Below are 20,817 nucleotides of genomic sequence, written 5' to 3'. Positions count from 1 at the left end.
ACAAGGTTAGGTTTGCACGAAAAATGTCATTCCAAACATCAGTTGAATTGGCACATCGTCCCTGGGCTGCAAAACGCTTGTGGATTGTATTGGCGATGGAAAAATAAACGACTCTGCGGGCGTGGAAAGTGGTAGAGATCATCCGGCTGCCGAAGGTTTGTGTGAGCTGCTCTATTGTAAGATGTGGAGAATGCATCACACCGAAAATTTAAAATCGCCGACGAATTTGTCAAGCAAAACCTTCGTCAATCATTGCCCGGTACGGAATAATCAGTGTGAAATCTTGCAAGTACATTTTCGCACATCTAATAGCAATGGCAGTCATTGGGTCATCGGGAATGTCATCGATATGATGGCAAAGTTCCGACGAGCATGATATTCTAATTAACCTCTTCCGTAAACAAAACTTATTCATAATTTCACTGGAAAAAAAACACTACCGATCGCAAAAGACGTGTTGACTTAAATGAAAAAAGTGACAGTTGGATTTATGTAACGCCCTGAGCACACAAATTCTTGAATAATAGCCATGGTTTCATGACTTGTAGTCATGATATTATGAAACATAAAATTTTATGATTTCATGACTTTTTGTTCATGATTCCGGCAACGGATTTTTTTCCGTGTATAACTAAATTTATATTGATTTCGTGGAATTGAACCATTGTAGACATCTGCTGAATATCTTTGCCGAAGACACCAACCTTCTAGCTGTTGAGAACCTTGAAGTATTGAAGATTGTAAATTTCTTTTTACCAGCGCCATCTAGCGGATGTATTCTTAATCAAACTGTTCTCCGCAGGATAGTCCTTCATATGCTGAACTTCTCTTCCGAAAACAAAAGCCTTCTAGCTTTCAAGGTTCTTAAGATACACACAATTTAGGAAAATTTGTTGCTAATGCCACCTACTGGATAAATTCTCAATCAGGCCCTCTACCTGTAGCCTTCAATCTGGTGAATAACTTTGCCGAAGACATCAACCTTCTAGCTGATAAGGCTCTTGTGGTAGAGAATATTGAAGATTTCTTTTAACTAGCGAATAAATTTCTAATGAGACTTCTCACTGCCAGATAGTCCTTGAATTGCTGAATAGCTTTGCCGAAGACACCAACCTTCTGGCGACAGAACAAACGACAGAATTTTGAAATATGTATTTTCGATGTCGGCATCTAGTACTGTAAAGGTTAACTAAGAACTATGTTTGCCAATTCAAGCGTGTGCTAACAGTAACATGATCGATTTCTCTTCTGCGAATGTAAGTGACAAGATGCAAATTTATTAGCACATTTTTACTTTAGGACGCTAGTTAGGGAAGCAATATTGCATCCATGCCAACAAACTTGCAGAGTGATGTTTATACTTGATAAAAGGTCTATTTTTGCTTACGGTGTTGGCTTTTCAGTCTTTTAGGATCAATCACAGCTATATTTTCCTTTTATCCGATATTTCGGTCCTTAATAGACCTTTTTCAGGGGCATTTAGGTTCTTATTAGACATTTTTTGACGTTTGTTATTTTGTCATTATTGTGTTTTTTTTTTGAACATTTAATCGTGATATTGCAGTTTGCGCTACCGCGAAAAAGTGCAGTGCGAATTCAAATTAGCTTTCTAATTTATTTTTTTCTGAAAGTTAAACACACGAAACAACAGACACATATGACGCTTAAATGTCCAGAAAAAAAAAACACAATAACGACAAAACAACAAACTTTTTTGACTCCTTGAAAAGGGTTCAATAAGAACCGAAACGTCGGATAAAGAAAAAAAATATGGCTGTTTTCGATCCTAAAAAAATTAAAAGCCAACATCAGAAACAAAAATAGCACTAACAGTCGACAAATTAGTGATCAATCCTTCGAAACTGGAATAAGAATCAACTACAGTCATACATTGAAATTGTGATTGGTATACTAAAAAAATTCTTTGAGATATTTGTAGCCTTCCCAATTCACGAAACAGATTCCTCGAAAGATCCTGATGAAGTTGCAAGATGAAGTCTTGCATATAATCTTTTTTGGACATGCATATCAGAGAGATATGCATAACTAATAAACATGAAAATGAATGATATTTTTGATCTAGCGTAGACATTGATTAATATGACATGTAAAGAAAATTGTAGAATGGCTATTGTTTGAATATGAATGGTCAATTATTCAATTGAAATAGAACTTCCCGGGAAATACGCACCCAGCACCCCACCACAAAACAGCCCAATCTTTCAGAGATTCTTAGAGGTCGATACAGGGACGTTCTTCCTCTGGATTTTTTGTTCTGTGATAAATTGACTCTCTTCGTATAAGTTTCCCAAACTGAGTTTCTTTGCATGCTGGATCAAGGTTTGTTAATATTCTTACGAACAAGCACAACATTGCTGCCATGTTTGTTTTGTGGGAAAATATCGATATATGAGGTGATGAGTCATAATTTAGCTATCAATCGCTCATCACGGCAACTCACGAGCGAAAATGTTCAACTATGAGATTTGAACTTTTAAGAGTTTCAACGGTAAAAAAGTGTTGCCCATCAGGCTGTTTCTTTTATCTATCAAATCTACGACAAATGGTCAAAACACTATGCGTTGACAGGACAAAAGGTCGAATGGAAAAAGTTGAAAAAGAAAAAGATGGTAGAGGAAAAAAGGAGTGACTACAGGTTTTTAAAACCTTTCTAAGGAAGTTTCTCTCGCGAAGTATTTAACGATTTCGACGTTTCATCTTTTGTCCTCAAACCTTGTTGATGGAAATATAATTTAACCATTTATGAATTGATATTCCTCGTCAAGATAGAATTTATGACAAATGGTCGTAAGACAAAACATCGAAAGGACAGAGGATCGAAAGATATAAGGACGAAAAGTGAAAAAGGAGATTATTCTCAAGTTCATGAAATTTTCTCTCAAACAAATACTTTTAACTTTTTTTTCCTTTGGCCCTTTAGTTTTTGAACTTTAGTTCCTTAATCATGTGCTTTGAAATACTCGAATTTCTCTGTATCGATGGTAGTAAAAACCTTGGATTTCTTCATGGCAAAGAAGTTTCTTTTACATTTTTCAATTATTCATAGAAGACATTACAGTTATAAGGTCAAGTTGGAGAATTTACGTCAGAACATTAAATTTTAAACGACGGAAGCTAAAAAAATTACCATTTTTAAATACTTAGAATTGGAGATTTCTTGAGCTCGAATATTGGACCAATACAAATCAAAAGTTTGTCGACGTCATTGTACATTTAGGGCACCTACTGAAGATTATTTCGGTTACGCATACCGCACCTACAAGAATCAGCATATTTGTTTAATTCAATACTCGGAAGATAGTTCCCATACGTGTCTAGCACGCGTGGCACCACAGGCAATCGCAATCTCCAAGCAAACGAACAAACCAATTCAAATTAGCAGCAAACTGTGAAACTATGACGACACGGTGTTCTAACTTGAATTTACCCTCAAATCAGTCGCCCATGCCTTTCTGAAACGCGTTCCCCGGATTAGCTTCCTACCCGACCAGAGTCACATAACAAGAATTTAACACTTTTCTATCAACAACAGTTAAAAATAACAGAATTTAACATGATTGTGTTATAATGGCATTGTTTTTAACTTGTTACATTTTTTGGAACATTTATTTTTGGATTTATAACAACATGTATCATAATTTTAACATGACATTTGTACGATTGTTGTACACAATATCCGGAGTTGTAAACAGTAACATAATTTGAAAATTTTTTATACCAATTACGGATTTCCATACTAATAGAAAATAAGTGCTAGATCGAAAATTGGAGCTCCTATTTATAACAATTGGTGATGTATAAAATCATATCAGAGAAACACATTCTATCATAATCTTGTTTCTCTCATCTGTTCGGGTATGTATAATATACTCACATGGGTGTGATGTTTTCCATCATGGTATCGCTGACGCAATCGGTGAGCGATATCATCTTCTTCGAGTCGATCGGCGGTTCGTAGAACCGTTCGTCCACCACCTTCTGCGGGCACTGGGTGTAAGCCGTCGAGACGTAGATGACCGACTTGAGGTGTTTCATCTCGTAGCACAGGTCCAAAATGTCTCGGCAGGCCTTGACGTTGATCTGCATGGCGGTTTTCATTTTCTCGTCGAAACGCACGGTGGCTGCCAGGTGGAACACGATGTTCACATTTTCGACCAGGACTTCCCGATCGGAAGGGCTGATGCCCAGGTTTGGAAGCATACAGTCGCCGGCGATGGCTCGGATTTTGTGGTCGTACTTTGGGCAGGCTACTTTCATTTTGTCGAACATCTAATGATGAGAGGGAAGGATGTGGGGATGTGTATTAGTTTAAGACCTTGTTGGTTTACGGGTTCATGGATTTAGAAACTTACGGCATCGTCGAAGATTTCTTCTACACGTGAAAATATGTCTTTCCCGCGTTTACTTCGCACAAGCAGGAATATGTTTTCAATGCCCGGACAGCTTGTGAGCAGTTTGTAGATCAGTGCTGAAAAGAAGATAAAGCGATTCATTAGAATGTATTATCTGAATCTACAAGAGTTCAAATTTCGGGAAGCGTATAGGGTAGGTCCGGGTAAGATGACAATCAGGACAAGATGAATGAGAAACCTTTAGTTTAGCGTATTTTTGGTACTGATGGTTTTTGAGTATTTTTTTCCGTAATAAGGTGTAACGTCGTATCTGATCAATATTATCAGATACGACGGGTTACAGACTGACGGATACTACAACTGGAGAATATGAACATTTTTCGTTTGAAATAATTGACTTCCGTTGATGACAATTCACTCTTTCCTGGTTCTTTTGACTTAACCTTCCAGTCGTCGCGTGGTTGATCACCGTCATAACCACGACGCTGCTGTTGTAAACGAAAAGCGTTTTTTTTACCAGTGTTGTACAAAATACAACAACGCAACGACTGAAGTGTTAAATAGTGTTCAATTTAATCAAACTCAAAGCACAACTTAAGTGTATGAAAGGTTCCAGGCTTGTTACAAAAATATAATAACATTTTATCAGAATTTTATATCGTAATATGATATGCTTTTGTTAGCCTCCTTTATTCACAGAACATATAGAAACAAAAATATAACATAATGTGTTTTGTTTCTGCTGAATATATTTTTTTGTTGTTTTTAAACAATTTCATAACAATTTCAATAATATACAATGAAAGGTTCCAGGCTTGTTACAAAAATATAATAACATTTTATCAGAATTTTATATCGTAATATGATATGCTTTTGTTAGCCTCCTTTATTCACAGAACATATTGAAACAAAAATATAACATAATGTGTTTTGTTTCTGCTGAATATATTTTTTTGTTGTTTTTAAACAATTTCATAACAATTTCAATAATATACAATATTTAAAACTTTTTCTTTTCTTTTAAACTAAAAATTATTTGATATTAAAATGTTGTATCCATTTCATTCAACTTGAGGTTTTGATTTACAAATCGAAATACCGCTCACTTGTACATTAAACTTCAATTTAAATAAACATGTTTAACTTTATCACTAATTCGATCAGTGCATATCACTATTTAAATCAATTATTGATAAATATCTGGACAAACATTTCAGAAGGGCACATTGACATTGGTAAACATTGGCTTTGCAAGACGCTGTTGAGCCCAATTCAACTCGGTCACGCTCACCAATACCACTATCAGGAAGAGCTAACACCAATCTTTCTGATAGTGGTGTGAGTTTGCGTGGGCAGGTTGAAAAGGGCTCAACAGCAACGGCAAAAAAGGCTTTAGACCTCTTGGGCCCTTGTCCAGATATAATCAAACATTTTGAGCAAAAAAGTGTTAAAATTAGAGTATCTGTATTTTTCAGTGCCGCGCTCATTGAAAATGACAGAAGCGTCATGTTGTTGATGTTTTGGTTAAGAAGTTAAGTTCGCATAATTAAGCATTTTAGTGAGTTTTCTTCGATGTTGAACCATAAATTGTTAACATGTGAGTAATTTTACGCATAATACTCGATAGTACAGTGTTCTTTATACGATGGAAACGTTTTTCATGAGTTCAAATTGAAAAAAAAAACGATGAGTGGTTTCTGGGCCGTCGAAAAACTAACTGGTGCTAATTGCCGCTCAATGTATGTTTCGTTTTTATTAAACAGGATGCCGGCAACTAAAAGAAACAAAATACACTGTTCAAGCAGTGTAACTTGCTTTGGATACAGCAAAACGTGGTACATCTATAAGACAAGCTGCGGTCCGCTACGGTGTTCCAGCAGGAACCTTGCGGGACAAGCTTCGTAACGAGTATCGCAAGAAAAAAAAGGATATCTGAGCATTCTAACTGATGGTGAGGATACTCGCATAGTCAGCTGGATGAAGCTGGCTGCTCGCACTGGATTCCCTGTAACTGAGAAGCACCTGAAAACAAGCGCCGCGCAATTCGTCAAGTTGACGAAGAAAATAATACCATTCAAGGATGGTAGGGGCTCCTGGGGTAATATGCACTGCCGAGGCAAAACGCACCCTGTCAGTTTCTCTGAAATCAACGAGTTTTGAGAGAAAAACACTATGCGAATCGATGAAACGTTGCAAATTGTTGACACTCTGAAAATTTGATACATTTTGGAAAACTTAACAAGGAGATAGAGCAATAAATTCGAAAAGCACGATTCTGATGTAACTTTCCAGATCTTGTTGTTTTGAGAGCGATGAATTGAGAATTTTCACAACCTTTCACCATAAAACAGATGATTAGAGACTGGGTAAGTTGTTGACTACATGATTTGGCGAAATAACACAACGATTTCTATTTTTCATAACATTTTGTGTTAAGCGCCCGGTTGGGGCAACATGCACTCCATCGGTTGGGGCAGAACGATCCAGTCCAAAATAAACTACAATCACGAAAGTTAGGTTATTTGAAGTCTTTACCAACGTATTTATGCACAATTATATCATCTTATACACGAAAACTATCAAAAACTCGTGTTTTTACGATAAATAAAATTACGTTTAAAACACGATGGTGCATCTTGCCTCATTGTTGTGGTGCATCATGCCCCTTTGTTTAGGTGCGTCTTGCCTCAATGTTGTGGTGCGTTCTGCCCCAAAAAGCGGTGCATCGTGCCCCGCATCAATCTTAATTCACGCAAAATTAGTGTTTGAAAAAAGTTAAATTTTCCAACTATCTAATTTAATTAGGATGAAAATTCGCTCAACACCAAGTAGGGTGAACCCAAACCAACTAGATTCGTGTATTAAAACACTACATACATGTTGTTTAGTGTTCATTTCGGCACATTTTCCTTAAGTGGTGCATATTACCCCAGGAACCCCTATACCAGGTCGGAAGTGGATTAGGTTGTTCATGCGACGACACAAGGAAATTTCGCTGCGAAAACCTAGTGTTTTTGCAAAACATCGAGCCATTGTTACCGAATCCCAAAGTTCCTGGAAGTTCAAGACTACTTGAAGGAAACGAATGTAGAATATTTATTGGATCAGTCCGCACGAATTTTTAACATGGACGATACAGCCTTTCAACTGGTGGTAAAGAACCAAAAGTGCCGTGCCCTAAAAAGCCTGCGGCACTTGTATTCGATTAACGCCGACAACGATAAGGAAAGCTATACTGCACTGTTTACGGCGAGTGCCGACGGCTGCCTTCTTCCTCCATTAGTGCTGTTCCCTTGCAAGTGTCGACTTCCTGCAGAAATTAGTGCCAGATTGGGGAATTGGAAAAACCGCTAGTGAATGGATGACCAGTGATGCTTTCTACGATTTCCTGAAAAATATGTTTCAACCGTTGCTTTTGAAAAAAATCATACAACTACCGGTTATCTTGTTTGTTGATGGGCACAAAAGCCACACGACCCTCATGACTTCGGAATTTTGTAAGAAAAATCAGATAACACCCGTTGCTCTGTTCCCTAATTCAACCCACCTAACTCAGCCGCTTGATGTCAGGCAAAGCCAATCCCTGAAGTTCCAGGCAGAAAATGGAATGGTTCCAATCAGCAAATCTAAAGAATGCTCTCTGATGCAAAATGCTCTAATTAGTTTTGCATCAAAAAAGCAGTTATCCGGAGCGGCTTTATGCGTAGTGGAATTTATCCGTGGTCACCCTATGCAGTGGATTACTACTCTCTACCATCAAATGCGAATAAAAACGAATCCGGAAATGAATCGCTGCTTTCAGATTCACCAGAGAAGAGGTTGATTCGACTGTTAGAAAGAAGACTCACCATGGAGCAATTTGCGGAATTCCAGCAGCACGAGGAATCGGTTACCTGCCCGGCAATATCTCGGACACCAACCTTTCATACGTATGGTGGAATTTAAAATCAGTTGCAATGATCTCTGCAGCAATGCTAAGTCTGACAATGCGGCCAATGATGAAGTACAACAAATAAGGGAAGGCGAACTTACGGATGAAGAGAGCGATTTCAAGGGATTTTTAAAGGATGAAATGAATCGTTTTCAAAAAAACCAACGGATTTAATATTTTTCAATCTACCGCAAAACGATTCTTCCCGTATTACATCTCTAGCTCGTCCACCCATGAAAAATGCTGAACCGGAGCAGAACAACAGCGATAAGGAGAACGACGTTGATGATGTGGTATTCAACAGTTCGTTCAGCCTACCGACGACTACGAAAACAACTCAAAAGCGGAAGGTTTTGCGTCCACTGACTGTTGCAACAAGCAAAGAATTTGCTTTATTCGTGGAAGCAAAGGTGAAGGAGAAAGAAGCAATCGAATTTGGAACAGCGAAAACGAAACGAGCGTGAAATTGAAAAAAACACAAAAGCTAGCAGTTAAGGAGGACAAGAAAAGAAAGCCTAAGAAGCCGCGTTCATTTTCGAAACCACAATTGCACAATGTGCGAAACTGAAAAGGCTAACAGAAAAAAATCTAAAAAGCCTTGAAAACAGCTTCCACAGTCAAAACACAGAAAATCGTACATTTTTGTAAAGAAACATTTGAAATGTTTTAAATAAAAGTTAAATAAATAAGTATTTTGCTACTTTACTTTCAAATTACAGAAACATCATTAGACATCAAGCAAACAGACAATATTGGTATTCCTGTTATTCGGGTTTAAAAGTTGTATAATGTCGCTACTGAACAGTTGTCTGTTGAGCGGAAACGGGTACACTGATGGTATACTTTATTGTGTGTCCTTGATCACTTTGATTCTTCATTGTTTAAACATTTACACAAAATTTAAATCTATTTTATTGTTGATCACATCATGTAACTTTTTGATAAATATTAGCTAAATGAAGATAAAAATGAGTTACTTTGTTTCATTTGGGAAGAATGAAGAAAACCTCTTGGATTTGCCAAACTTTCAAAGGATTCACAGAATATTATGATCCTTAACTCGTTGCGACATAAGTCCAATTTTAAATTGCTTATTTTACATCAAATCCTACAGTTTTCTGTCAATTGCACCAAGTATCATGCTTTGTTTGAATTTGTTATATAAATCAAAATATAAATCAAAAAGTTTGCAACTGAATAAGTTACTCCGTATATTAGACAGTATTATAATTTTGATACTTTGTATCAAACATTTTAACTTGGTTTGATATAATTTTGTTAGAATTAAAACACATTTTGTTATGTTCATGTTACCATATATTCGTGTTTGAGTGCTGATGAGCGCTCACTGAATGGCAATACATCCGATGGGATGAAATATCGCTGATGCTAGGAAATTACGAAGAAGTGAAACGTGTTGTACGAGAGAAGTTCCCTGTTGGTCATATTCCACAGCGTTCGTGGAGTGTACATGAACGTGAAGCACCGCTGGCGATTTATTTCCTCAATTGGAAAGGTTATGTCTTTTACATTGGAAATAAGGAAAAATGTTTTATTTGTGCTCAAGAAGGACACAGAACGGCGTCTGTCCCAGGAAAAAGATTCAACGTTCTAATATGGTTGAGGAAAGGACCTAAGCTGGAGTGCTGAAGGTGCGATGGATAAGGAAAAAGAAATGGAACTTTCGGAGATCGAGGTCTTAGAAACGGAAAGCATTCAATCGGAAGAAGTATGTATGGAAATGCAGGAAGCTGAGGAACCTAAGCCTGAACCGGTGCCGATAAGATTTTGGAGGTCCAATGTGAAATACGTAGTATGCAGGGATTGCAAAGATTAGAGTGGAAGACGATACAGAACCGCCGAAAAAACGGGACTTGAAGGTCAAGGCGTCAAGGAGTTCTACACCATCCAACGAACAAAAGCAGAGAGATTTTCCCGACTATCTTCTATCGACTCAAAGTCCGATATATCTGATTAGTTCACCTGTTAGTTTTATTATAGTTTATTTTCTATTAAATAGTATGAAAACAATATGATTTGAAAGAAAATTGGCTCCGTAAAGTGTTAAACACGCATGAGCCCAATAAATAAACATCAAGAAAAAAAAATCGTCGGGAACTAGGTTAATTATACGTTTCTTAATATCCTGATCCATTGTAACTTGTCATAAATTACGGATCTGTTCACTTTTTGTACAAAACAATTTCGTTTACAATTGATGAAATAGTTTGAAAAGGATGTATATGTGAATTTGTTCTGGAATAACTTTGTTCACAATATTCCTAATCTATATTTCCCCGATCTTCGAAAATTCATTCAATTGACTTATGCTCAAATACGATCAATTTTAAATTTGTAGGTTTGTCAGCCCCGTAGCCTACGGGTCAACAATGCCTGGAATCATTACTTTAGCTTGATTGTATCTGTTGTGTAAATTGTTTATAAAATTCTTGTAATAGGAAAAATGAATTTGAGATTTCACAAGTGTAAATAAGTTCAGGTGAACCCAAACTTTTGCACGATTTGCATCATACTGAGGGGTGAACCCAAACTTATGCACGATGACTTGACTGACTATTTAATTGATTTTGAATACTTTCCAGATTTTTCCGCCAAAATTTCTTGGGGTCTCTTCAAAGAATATAAGATTACGATTCCAATGACACTTTGATTTAAAATTTTGGTCGACCCAATGCTGAGGAAATTAAATTTAATTTTCCAGTGTGTTTTTTGAAAAATGTAACAACTTTAAGTAAAAATTTAGTATACAAAATTCAAAAAAATGTTTTTGGAAAAATACGTACGAAGTAAGAATTACTCTTTACCTTTCGAATGCAGCTTAAAGAGTTTCAATTGGACGTGTGATCACAGAGATATGGACAGAACACTTTTGTATGTTTTTGAGGGGGTGAACCCAAACTTTTGCACGGGAGTGTATATTTTACTACGCATTTTTAAAATAACACACTTTTTTGAAAATGTTCTGGTAAAATCTGGAGTTGTTGCAGTCCCATATTGAAAAATAAAGGCATAACAGCCTCTATATGAACTTTCAACCCAAATAACAGCTGCAAAACGTGAATTGTATTCAAGTTTATATATTTTTGCTGGGCAATAGAAGCAAAATGAGGTTTCTGAGCGGTTGTTTCAAATGGATATGACATACAGAAATGTGCTAGAAAATTATGAACATTTGTATGAGAAGACAAACTTCAAAACTTTAACGCTATTATATCAATGGGACAGTTATGCCTTTATAGGCAGTATTTTACCCGTATAATAATCCTATAATTAGCGAATTAGCGGACTAGTGGTTACTTGAATAGTGTGTGCCGATGCTAAAATCGGTTTGATTGGCCGATATTCTCACAGATGGCGGTTGTGGGTAAACGTCAAACGCGAAAAAAAAGTCAATGGAAAATTATTTGTTTGCCTGGGTGTATAGCTAGATGTAGGATCATCTTCCTCTTCTTGGCGTTACGTCCTCACTGAGCCAGAGTCTGCTTCTCAGCTTGGGTGTTCAAAGAGCACATCCACATAACTGAGTGAGAGCTTTCTTTGCCAAAGTTGCCATTTTCACATTCGTATATCATGCGGCAGGCACGATGATACTCTATGCCCTGGGAAGTCTAGGAAATTTCTATTACGAAAAGATCCTGGACCGACCGGGAATCGGACCCAGGCACCTTCAACATGGCTTTGCTTTGTAGCCGCGGACTAAGGAAGGCCGATATGATATGCGTATAAATGATAAACCATTAGTAGTTAAAAGAATGTAATATTATGGACTTGCTCAGAAAGGTTATTCAGCATGCCCGCAGCGTATTTAAGCCAAATAAAAACAAACAAATTGTGTTTATTAATGTTTGAGAACATGATAAAGAAAAGAGTTCAAATAATGTGAAGAAAAAATAATAGCAAACATTGCTAATATTGCCCCGTCCTCTCCTAAACACGAGATATTTGTTCAAATCAAAAGCATACCGAAAAACTTCCGATAATCACAGTTTGAGGCCCATTCAACTGATTTCGGATGATGACTAGCTAGTCGAAACAAGCAACATTTTTATCGCCAAATTTTTATGGTGGTCCAAAATCGCGATAGCTCCGATCTCGTTAGCAAATTTACAGCCTTGTATGCTTTATAATATACCCCCATCGTCATATCTGTCCTTGAATGTAAATTTATTTCTTTGTCTAAAGTATATACCGCGCTTTACAGTAACGCTCTGGAATCAAATTTGCATACATTAGCCAACGCGGGGTAGATTTGTTATTAAACAGGGATCTTTTGATCAGCGAAAAAGTTGAATGATCTTTCAGGCAGGCCCCCTTCTTCGGAAGATGTGCGAGATGGGCGCCCATCCGGAATCGAAGGGGTCATGTACAAATTCTGTCACGCTTTAAGGATGGATTTGTTCTTGAAGAAATGTTTCGAGAACATATTATATGTATAAATTTTGCGTGTCGCAGTTTGTGAATCGTCTCAAATTATGGAGATGATTATTCATTAACATGTGTTTCCTCATTTACTGCGATTTAGTTGCTGTGTCCATCCAGATTAAAGCGTCCAAAAATACCTGCGAAATCGAATCGCTGCATGCAGCGAAACAGCCACAAAACGACGGCGATTGTGGCTGGGAAACAGTCACGCCATACTGCGCCAGTTTGGGGCCCCGAAACGGACTTCCCGGTTGGTTCGTTTGCAAAATGTAAATTTCCTTCTCACAAAATGACATATGACATCATGTGATACCGGTTTATTTGCAAACTTATACGCGAATATTGGACATAATTCCATCACAGGTTGTCTGAAGAAAGGATTAGCGACGAGATTTACGACTATTGCGTTTCAGCATTCAGGAAAGTCTGGAACGGAAATTTCCAAGAAAAGGGACCGGTTGAGACTGAATGATTTTTTGCAATAAACTTGTTTACTTCACACTTAAAATCACCTTAACCCGTATAGGCCTGAGTGATAGCAACAGAGGCGAGTCGTAACCTTACTTTTTACCTGTTCTTTGAATCTAAAAATGTTTATTTTGGAAAATTTAGATTATTGCATTACACTCTTAAAAATAATGAAAATTACTGCGGACGTTTCACATTATTACTGAAGTGATGAAATTACGTAAAAATTTGTTTTGAAAGATGTATTGAACGAAAAATGTAATTTTACATGATGAAGGACATGAAAACAATGGCACTATGATTGATATTTCCCGAATCAGACACCATCGTATTTAAAATGTGACACAAATTCACGTCATTTGACTCGCTTCTTTTATGTGCATCCAAAAGACGTTAAATCACATGATTTTTTTGGAGTGTGTGTAGATTTGCATAAATCATCAAGATCTGATATTCAACATCATAAATGAAGAGGTTTGTACCATTTAGAATGTACCGGATGTGGCCACTAGGACTTAATGCCCTGAAGAACCGGCTACAGTTTTGATTCCGGAAACCATCTACGACTTGAAATTAGCCTATCTATAGGGGCAGAAAAGCACAGCACCCTTTTCATCCGACCTGACCCAGTTAATGAAATAACTTTGGCCACAAGAACATTCCCTAGATCCTGCATATTTTAGCTGTTTTTTCTTAGGTTCACTTCTAATGGTTCATTTGCCGTATGGAATCTCTGTGAAAATGTATTTTCATAGCTTCTTCAGTCCCAAATGATCCCTTCACTTACCTTCACCCATCTACACAGATATCCAGTTCTGCATACCGTGATCTCCCTATCGTTATAATCCACTCAATATCAGGATGTGGAGAGTCGAATTCAACAAAAAAAATCGTTTCGGCTGTTAGCCGGCTATGAAGTCAGTGGAAAGTTCCATAGCCTGCCAACGTAGGTCATTAACCACTTTGCTCGACCTGCTATCAATCTTAAGCGAGCTCTATCATGTATGGCACTAACCCTTCCAATCCTCTCTCATACCACCAACGCAGACCAAACCAACCAGCGCAGGTGTCAAAAAAGGTTCCAAATTTCGATCATGCCATATTACGAGAGTGCCGCACATGGGGTCGGTCGATGTTGTAAGTAGGTAAACCGATCCAGTTTGGATCGAGCTCACCTTCGCCAAGTCGGTTCGGCGGTTCGTGTCATAAACCGGCCACCGATGCCGACCTTGAGCAGAAAGTTAACTGCAACCCGTTCATATCCGACGGCTATCATCGGCGCGTACTCGTCGACGTTTCGTCATTCGCCATTTCGGAGAAGACCCTCGCAAATTGGACTCTAACGGCGGCCTGTCCGTCACATACCTACCATACACCGAAAGCTGAAAATCCGTTGGCCCAGGTTTCAACCACTCTGTGCAAATTAGCCGTCGCACCGTGGTCGCGCTCCATGCGAATGTTGGCCAAAAGTGTAAAGCTTACTTGAAGAGTTTAAGAAATTTAATTCATTGGCAAAACATGGTTATTGAAGGCAATTTTATGGAAACGGTAGATGAAACAAATAGTCGATATTTCATACATTACACAGTGGTCCAGCAAGCAGATTTACATGGAGAGATGCAAAATAATAACAGTTGTCATACAATGAATGATATTCATTTTGAATTTATTGTTTTATTGTTTACTAGTGGTCCCGGCAAACTCCGTCTTGCCATCAAGTAGGCTGTTGAAAACCGCTACGAATCGTCTCATACAAACTGACAGTTCCGTTCACTCTCGTTTTTCCGACTTTCCCGGTGAATATCCTGGAACTTTTATACACACAAACACGTCGGAACCCTTGACGAACAAAATGCAGAAAGTATCATCAAAATCCACTGACCCGTTCGTAAGCCATTTCGTGACATACAAACACCATTCCATTTTTATTTATATATTATATATTATATATAGATAACTCATTCTACACACTTAGCTCTTACGGTGAATTTCACCGTAATCTCAACAGCTGAACAACGTGCCTAGAAAATCCGGATCTATCTCATTATGCCATCAGCAGAAAGCTGGAAATGGTAAATTCTACGGTGTCTCGTGTTTTAAATCGGTACCATGAACGTAGCTTTTTCAACCACAAATAATGGCGCGTACATGATTAGGTTGAAATATTACAGAATTTTCGCGTTTTCGGTAAGTTCAGGTGAACCCAAACTTTTGCACGATACACCATACTGAGGGGTGAACCCAAATAAGGGTTTTGAAGAAATGCCTGTACGAAGGTAGATTTCCAGAATAATGGAAAATTCAGAAACTAGTACTGTTGCCGAAAACCGCCCGGGGATCCAGGATCATATAGGCCTATATGTTTGGATACACTCGATAAACTCTTGGAACGGGTTATCTCCAGCAGGGTGATGACATGCACAAAGAGCGAGAACGGGCTATCGGAAAGGCAGTTTTTGATTTCGGAAAGGAAGGTCGACAGTGGACGTAATCCGGACAGTGCTGGAGAGGGCTGAGAAAGCATTGAAACAAAAGCGTAGAGGGGTTTGTTCTGTGCCGTGGTTACGATAGATGTGAAGAACGCGTTCAACAGCGCCAGCTGGGAGGCCATTGCGCTGCACAGAATGCAGGTTCCCGACTACTTGTGCCAGATTTTGAAGAGCTATTTCCAAAACCGTGTACTGAGGTATGAAACCGACGCCGGCCCGAAGGAGTTAAGAATAACGGCTGGAGGCCCACAAAGTTCCATACTGAGACCAACGCTGTAGAATGCGATGTACGACAGGGTCCTATCGCTGGAGCTACCCAAGGGGGTCGAGATTGTCGATGACGTCGTCCTAACGGTAATAGGCAGGAGGAGGTAGAAATGCTGGCAACGGACGCAAATGGTCTGGTCGAAGATTGGATAGAGGGAGTCAAGCTGAAGATAGCCCACCGCAAAACGGAGGTGCTACTAGTTTAGCAACTGCAAAGCAGTCATGCAGGCATGCCATAACATCACAGCAAAGCTGAAACACCTGGGGCTAATGCTAGACGATCGGCTGAACTTCAACAGTCACGTCGATTATGCATGCGAGAAGGCGGCAAAGGCGAGCAATGCGCTCACAAGACTTATGCCCAACATAGGTGGTCCTAGAAACAGTAAGAGGCGTCTTCTGGCTATCGTATCAACATCGCTACTAAGAGACGGTGCGCCAGCCTGAGGCGCGGTGGTATAGACCAAGCGAAATCGGGACAAGTTAAACAGCACGTTCCGACTCATCACCATGCGTGTGGTGGGCGCGTACAGGACTATATCGTCAGAGGCGGCGTGCGTAATCGCTGGGATGATCCCGATCTGCATCATCCTGTCCGAAGACATCGACTGTTATTAGCGAAAAGAAACCAAGCAGGCGAGGAAGTTGGCAAGAATTCGTTTGCTGGCTAAGTGGCAGTAAGAATGGGATGCCTTCGAGAAAGGAAGGTGGAGCCACAGGCTCATCCCGAATCTATCGGCCTGGGTGAACAGTGTTCTTGTCAAGTCACGGCAGTATTTGTATCGATACGGCCATGCGTCTTCGCCATTCTGTCCTGAATGTATGGAGATTGAAGAAACGCCAGAACATGTTGTCTTCGACTGCCCGAGGTTCAACATAGTACGAAACACGGTGTCGGCTGCTTTTGGTGAGTACTTCAGCGTAGAAGATGTGGTACAAAGAATAATAAGCGATCCCCATCTTTGGAATATGATGACCAACATGGTGGTGCAAATAATGTCTGGCTTACAGCGCAACTGTCGAGCAGGGCAGCGAAACGAACACAGAGAGCAGCGCTTGACGTCGGGTCGTCGGGGCGCTGGTGAACCGGAAGCCAACCTACCACCGGAATTGTCGGACCGACCTCGGCACTCGACAAGTCAGTCTGTTGATGAGAGGAGACTATCGGGCGCGATCGAAGTAGGCTTGATCCTCCGTCGGGGACTAGACCGAGTAGAACGAGCGTGACGTAGTCTCGGTAATAAGTCGTTGAGGCGCCTGTGAACCGGAAGTCACCCTCCAACCAGAATTGCAGAACCGGCCCTGACACTTGACCGACCACCATCGAGTCGGAGTTGGCTAAATCCTCCGCTGGGGACTAGCTGAGTAGATCGCAAAACAGCACCGGTAAATGGTTGTCGGGGCACTTGCGAACCGGAGATTTCCTTCCACCGGAATTGCAGGACCGACCCCGGCATCTGCCCGGATAGCTTCGGTTTGGAAGATCTTCTGCCGCCGGGGAAATCTTCGTCGGAGTTGGACAGATCCACCGTTGGGGTCTATTCTAAGTAGTACGAGCGTATCACCGGCTTGAGTCGTCGGAGCGCCAGTGACCGGAAGTCATCCTCCAACCAGAATCTCTGTGCCGACTTTGGCACTCTACCGGACAACAACGGAGTATGAACAACGCGTAACGTTAACGGTTTCGGGAGATATTCCTCGGTCGAGGTACTCTCCATCGGAGTAGGGTAGCTTCATTGTCGGGAACTACGCCGAGTAGTATCGATCACGACGAATTGTCGGAAAAGTGGCATTGTACAGAGTTGTTTTCCCCTTTTTTTCTCTGTTACCGCACTCGAGACGTGCATCCGCAGTAGACCGTTGAGTAAATAGACCGTAAAAACCATTAAGTGAGAACCACATAGCCTAAACCCCATGTTCTCCCCAGATATCCGGGTTAGGTAAAAGTTTCCAGCTTTGCTAGAAGTGCGAAAATTCTATCAAAAAAGGCGCTTAATTTCGATAAACGGCAGAATACGGTAGGTAGAACACAGAACCACATTGCCTCGTTATGGATGATGAGATGCATGTAAAAGCAGACTTACGGCAGCTTTCGGGGTCCAGATTTTCACTGCTCATCATAAACTCGATGTCCCTGAGGACATTAGAAAGCAGAATATGTCAAAGTTTGCTAACAAATATATGATTTGGCAAGCAATTTACTCGTGTGGAAAGCGGAGCACTCCATTCATGACAACTGGACAGGTATACCTAAAGGAATACCTCCAAAAGCGTCTAATTCCTTTTCGTAGGTCACACGATGTTCCTACGGTTTTCTGGCCGGATTTGGTGTCGTGCCATTACTCGAAAGAGGTTTTGGTGTGGTACAAGGCTAAGGAGGTGAATTTCGTGCCGAAGCATCTCAACTCCCCGAACGCCCTGGAACTGCGGCCAATTGAAAAGTACTCGGCCATCATGAAGCAGGCATTTCCGAAGCATCCTAAGAAAGTGAAATTGGAGGAAGATCTGAAGAAAAAGGGACTGTCACGCAAAAAAAAAAGATGGTCCAAGTTTTGTACAAGACCTTATAAGTAGTGTGAAGAGAAAAGTTCGTGCATTTGGATATGGAATTGAAATTGAATAAAACAAACATGGGAAAATATCCATAACATGTTTTATTTTACTCCCTGAAAGTTTCAAGATTGGTTCAAGTGCGAATTTTCTAGCGTAAAGTTCTTCTTCTTCTTCTTTATGGCGTTAGGTTACAACTGAGACAGAGTCTGCATCTCAGCTGTCACAGTTATTAACTGAGAGCTTTCTTTGCAGATTCACCGTTTTTTTATATCTTTCTGCCTAGGGAAGCCGAGTAAATTTCCAACCTGAAAAGATCCTCGACTGGTAGGATTTGAACCCTCAATCCTTAGCTTAGTCTTGCTGAATAGCTGCACGTTTACTGCTACGGCTATCTGGCTCCTCTCTCTCGTAAAGTTAGCTAAGAGAATATTTCAAAATTTAAATTGGGATCTAAGGTTTTGTATGCTTCTGATGAGTTAAACATATTTACAAAATTCTTTATTAGGACAACGGTGTGAATGTTACGCTTATGTATTTATTATTTTATTCTTAGTATGAAAAGAATCTATATACAATTTTTTTCGACTTTTGGCCACCTCTGAACCACTGTATGCGCATATCGGACCCGGGCGATGGTGGCGGTGGTGCCGATGTGCGAAACACGTTACGAAAGCCAAAGCGACGGTTTCCTCTTCACCTTAACCCACAATTGATGACAAACTTGTGTGTGTAGGTCGGTGTTTGGTATTTACAAATAAAGTGGTTTGGTGGTGCATGCCCAAAGCACATGCAAACCCGTAAGAAGATACCTTCATTTTTCGACACTGACCCTGAACTGGAACACTGTGGCCGCCGTCGCCATCATCGCTGTGGCCGTTCCCAGCATCGATGGTAAAATGTCGTTGTCGCCAGCAAAACGTTTCACACCGTAATAATAAATGTTCGATCCATTGCCGTCAAGGTCTTATTGGTGGAGATTTCGATTTGGTTTTCGGTACGTGGTGGGTGACTTTGCCAGCCGGTTCGGGTGGCTTAGACTTCCTCAATGATATCGAAAGAAATATTGACAGATGGTAATGTGAGCGATCTTAGCATCGAGAACTTCTCAAGAACTAATGAATATGCATTGGGTATTTAAACCACAATCTCTCGGTTCTGTAAGTGCAGTTCAAAATATTTGCCATCGCCGTCTTTAGCTGATGAGATCGAGTCGGTGGTCGATCCAACAGAGTCGCTCCAATTCTACATACTTTGCAGTTTTGTGGGTCTGTCTACCCATTAGGGAAAAGTAAACTGTTTACGGTTGGGATAATAATTATAAACAAAGCACGAAATCAAAATAAACAGTTTGTCTAAGTTTTGTTTTCATTTCTTCAATTTTCTACGACGTCTGGAATTGGCTTGTTGTGGATACGTCCAGTTGACGAGCGTCAATCGCAGCTTGTAATTCGTTAGCATTTATACCTCATCATCAAGCGTCAACATTACTATTTTGGATAATTTATTAGCGTCAAACTTCATCTGCGTAATAGCCTCAATTTGGAGACCAGATCGAGCTGATTTAGCACCGCTGTAAAAGGAAACGTTAACGTAGGTCGGACAGCAGTTACAAACTGCACAATGCTTTGTGGGAAATGTAGTTTGACGATAAGGATCGGTGTGAAGAGTTGGTATGAGTATTCGGCATGTCATAGATGACCAGAATGTAGGGTAAAATGATCCAAAATGCCACTTTACGGATTTGTGTCGTTTTCTTCCTAATGAGATCCACATTTTAACGCCATTCGAAGTCTTAACAGTAACTTTACAATATTTGCTAGCTACCATAATGAAAACATTTCCCAAATTTGAACTTTTTTACGGTTTTAAATCGTGTCGAAAAGTTGGTTGAAAAATGGGGGGTTCAAAATGATCAAATGGGTGGGGTAGAATGCCATTTAGTATGGAGATCGAAGAGTCAGCAACCATGCTTTCCCATAAGTTTGCTCTGTGGCATGGAAACGCTTATTTATTTATCTATCTATCTATATAAATAAAAATGGAATGATGTTTGTATGTCACGAAATAACTTGAGAACGGGTGATTGGACTTTCATGAGTCTTTCACTGTTGAACTCGTCCAGGGCTCCGACGTGTTTGTGCGAAGAAAAAATTAAGAAAGTCTTCGGGATAGTGGGGAAAACGGGAGTAAACTAATCTGACATTTTCTACACGGGACTTGCATAGTGTTTTTTCAACAGCCTACTTGATGGCAAGACGAAGTTTGCCGGGACCACTAGTTTGTTAATAAAATC

General features: G+C 39.7%; 1 protein-coding gene across 1 annotated transcript in view; it reads right to left on the bottom strand.

Moving 5' to 3' along the window:
* Positions 1 to 20,817, bottom strand: part of LOC5568385 (fatty acyl-CoA reductase wat) — a 108,908-nt gene that overhangs the window by 63,313 nt on the left and 24,778 nt on the right. Inside the window, exons 3-4 of the mRNA XM_001658000.2 lie at positions 4,374 to 4,489; positions 3,896 to 4,290 (exon numbers count right to left, since the gene is read on the bottom strand). Of these exons, the coding sequence (XP_001658050.1) occupies positions 3,896 to 4,290; positions 4,374 to 4,489 (511 nt within the window). The remainder of the gene's footprint in view (positions 1 to 3,895; positions 4,291 to 4,373; positions 4,490 to 20,817) is intronic.

This window comes from Aedes aegypti, chromosome 3 (assembly GCF_002204515.2).
Source record: "Aedes aegypti strain LVP_AGWG chromosome 3, AaegL5.0 Primary Assembly, whole genome shotgun sequence".
NCBI classification, from domain to species: Eukaryota; Metazoa; Arthropoda; class Insecta; order Diptera; family Culicidae; genus Aedes; species Aedes aegypti.
The sequence above is the reverse complement of the archived record's forward strand: the minus strand, read 5'-3'. Positions and strand labels throughout refer to the sequence as shown.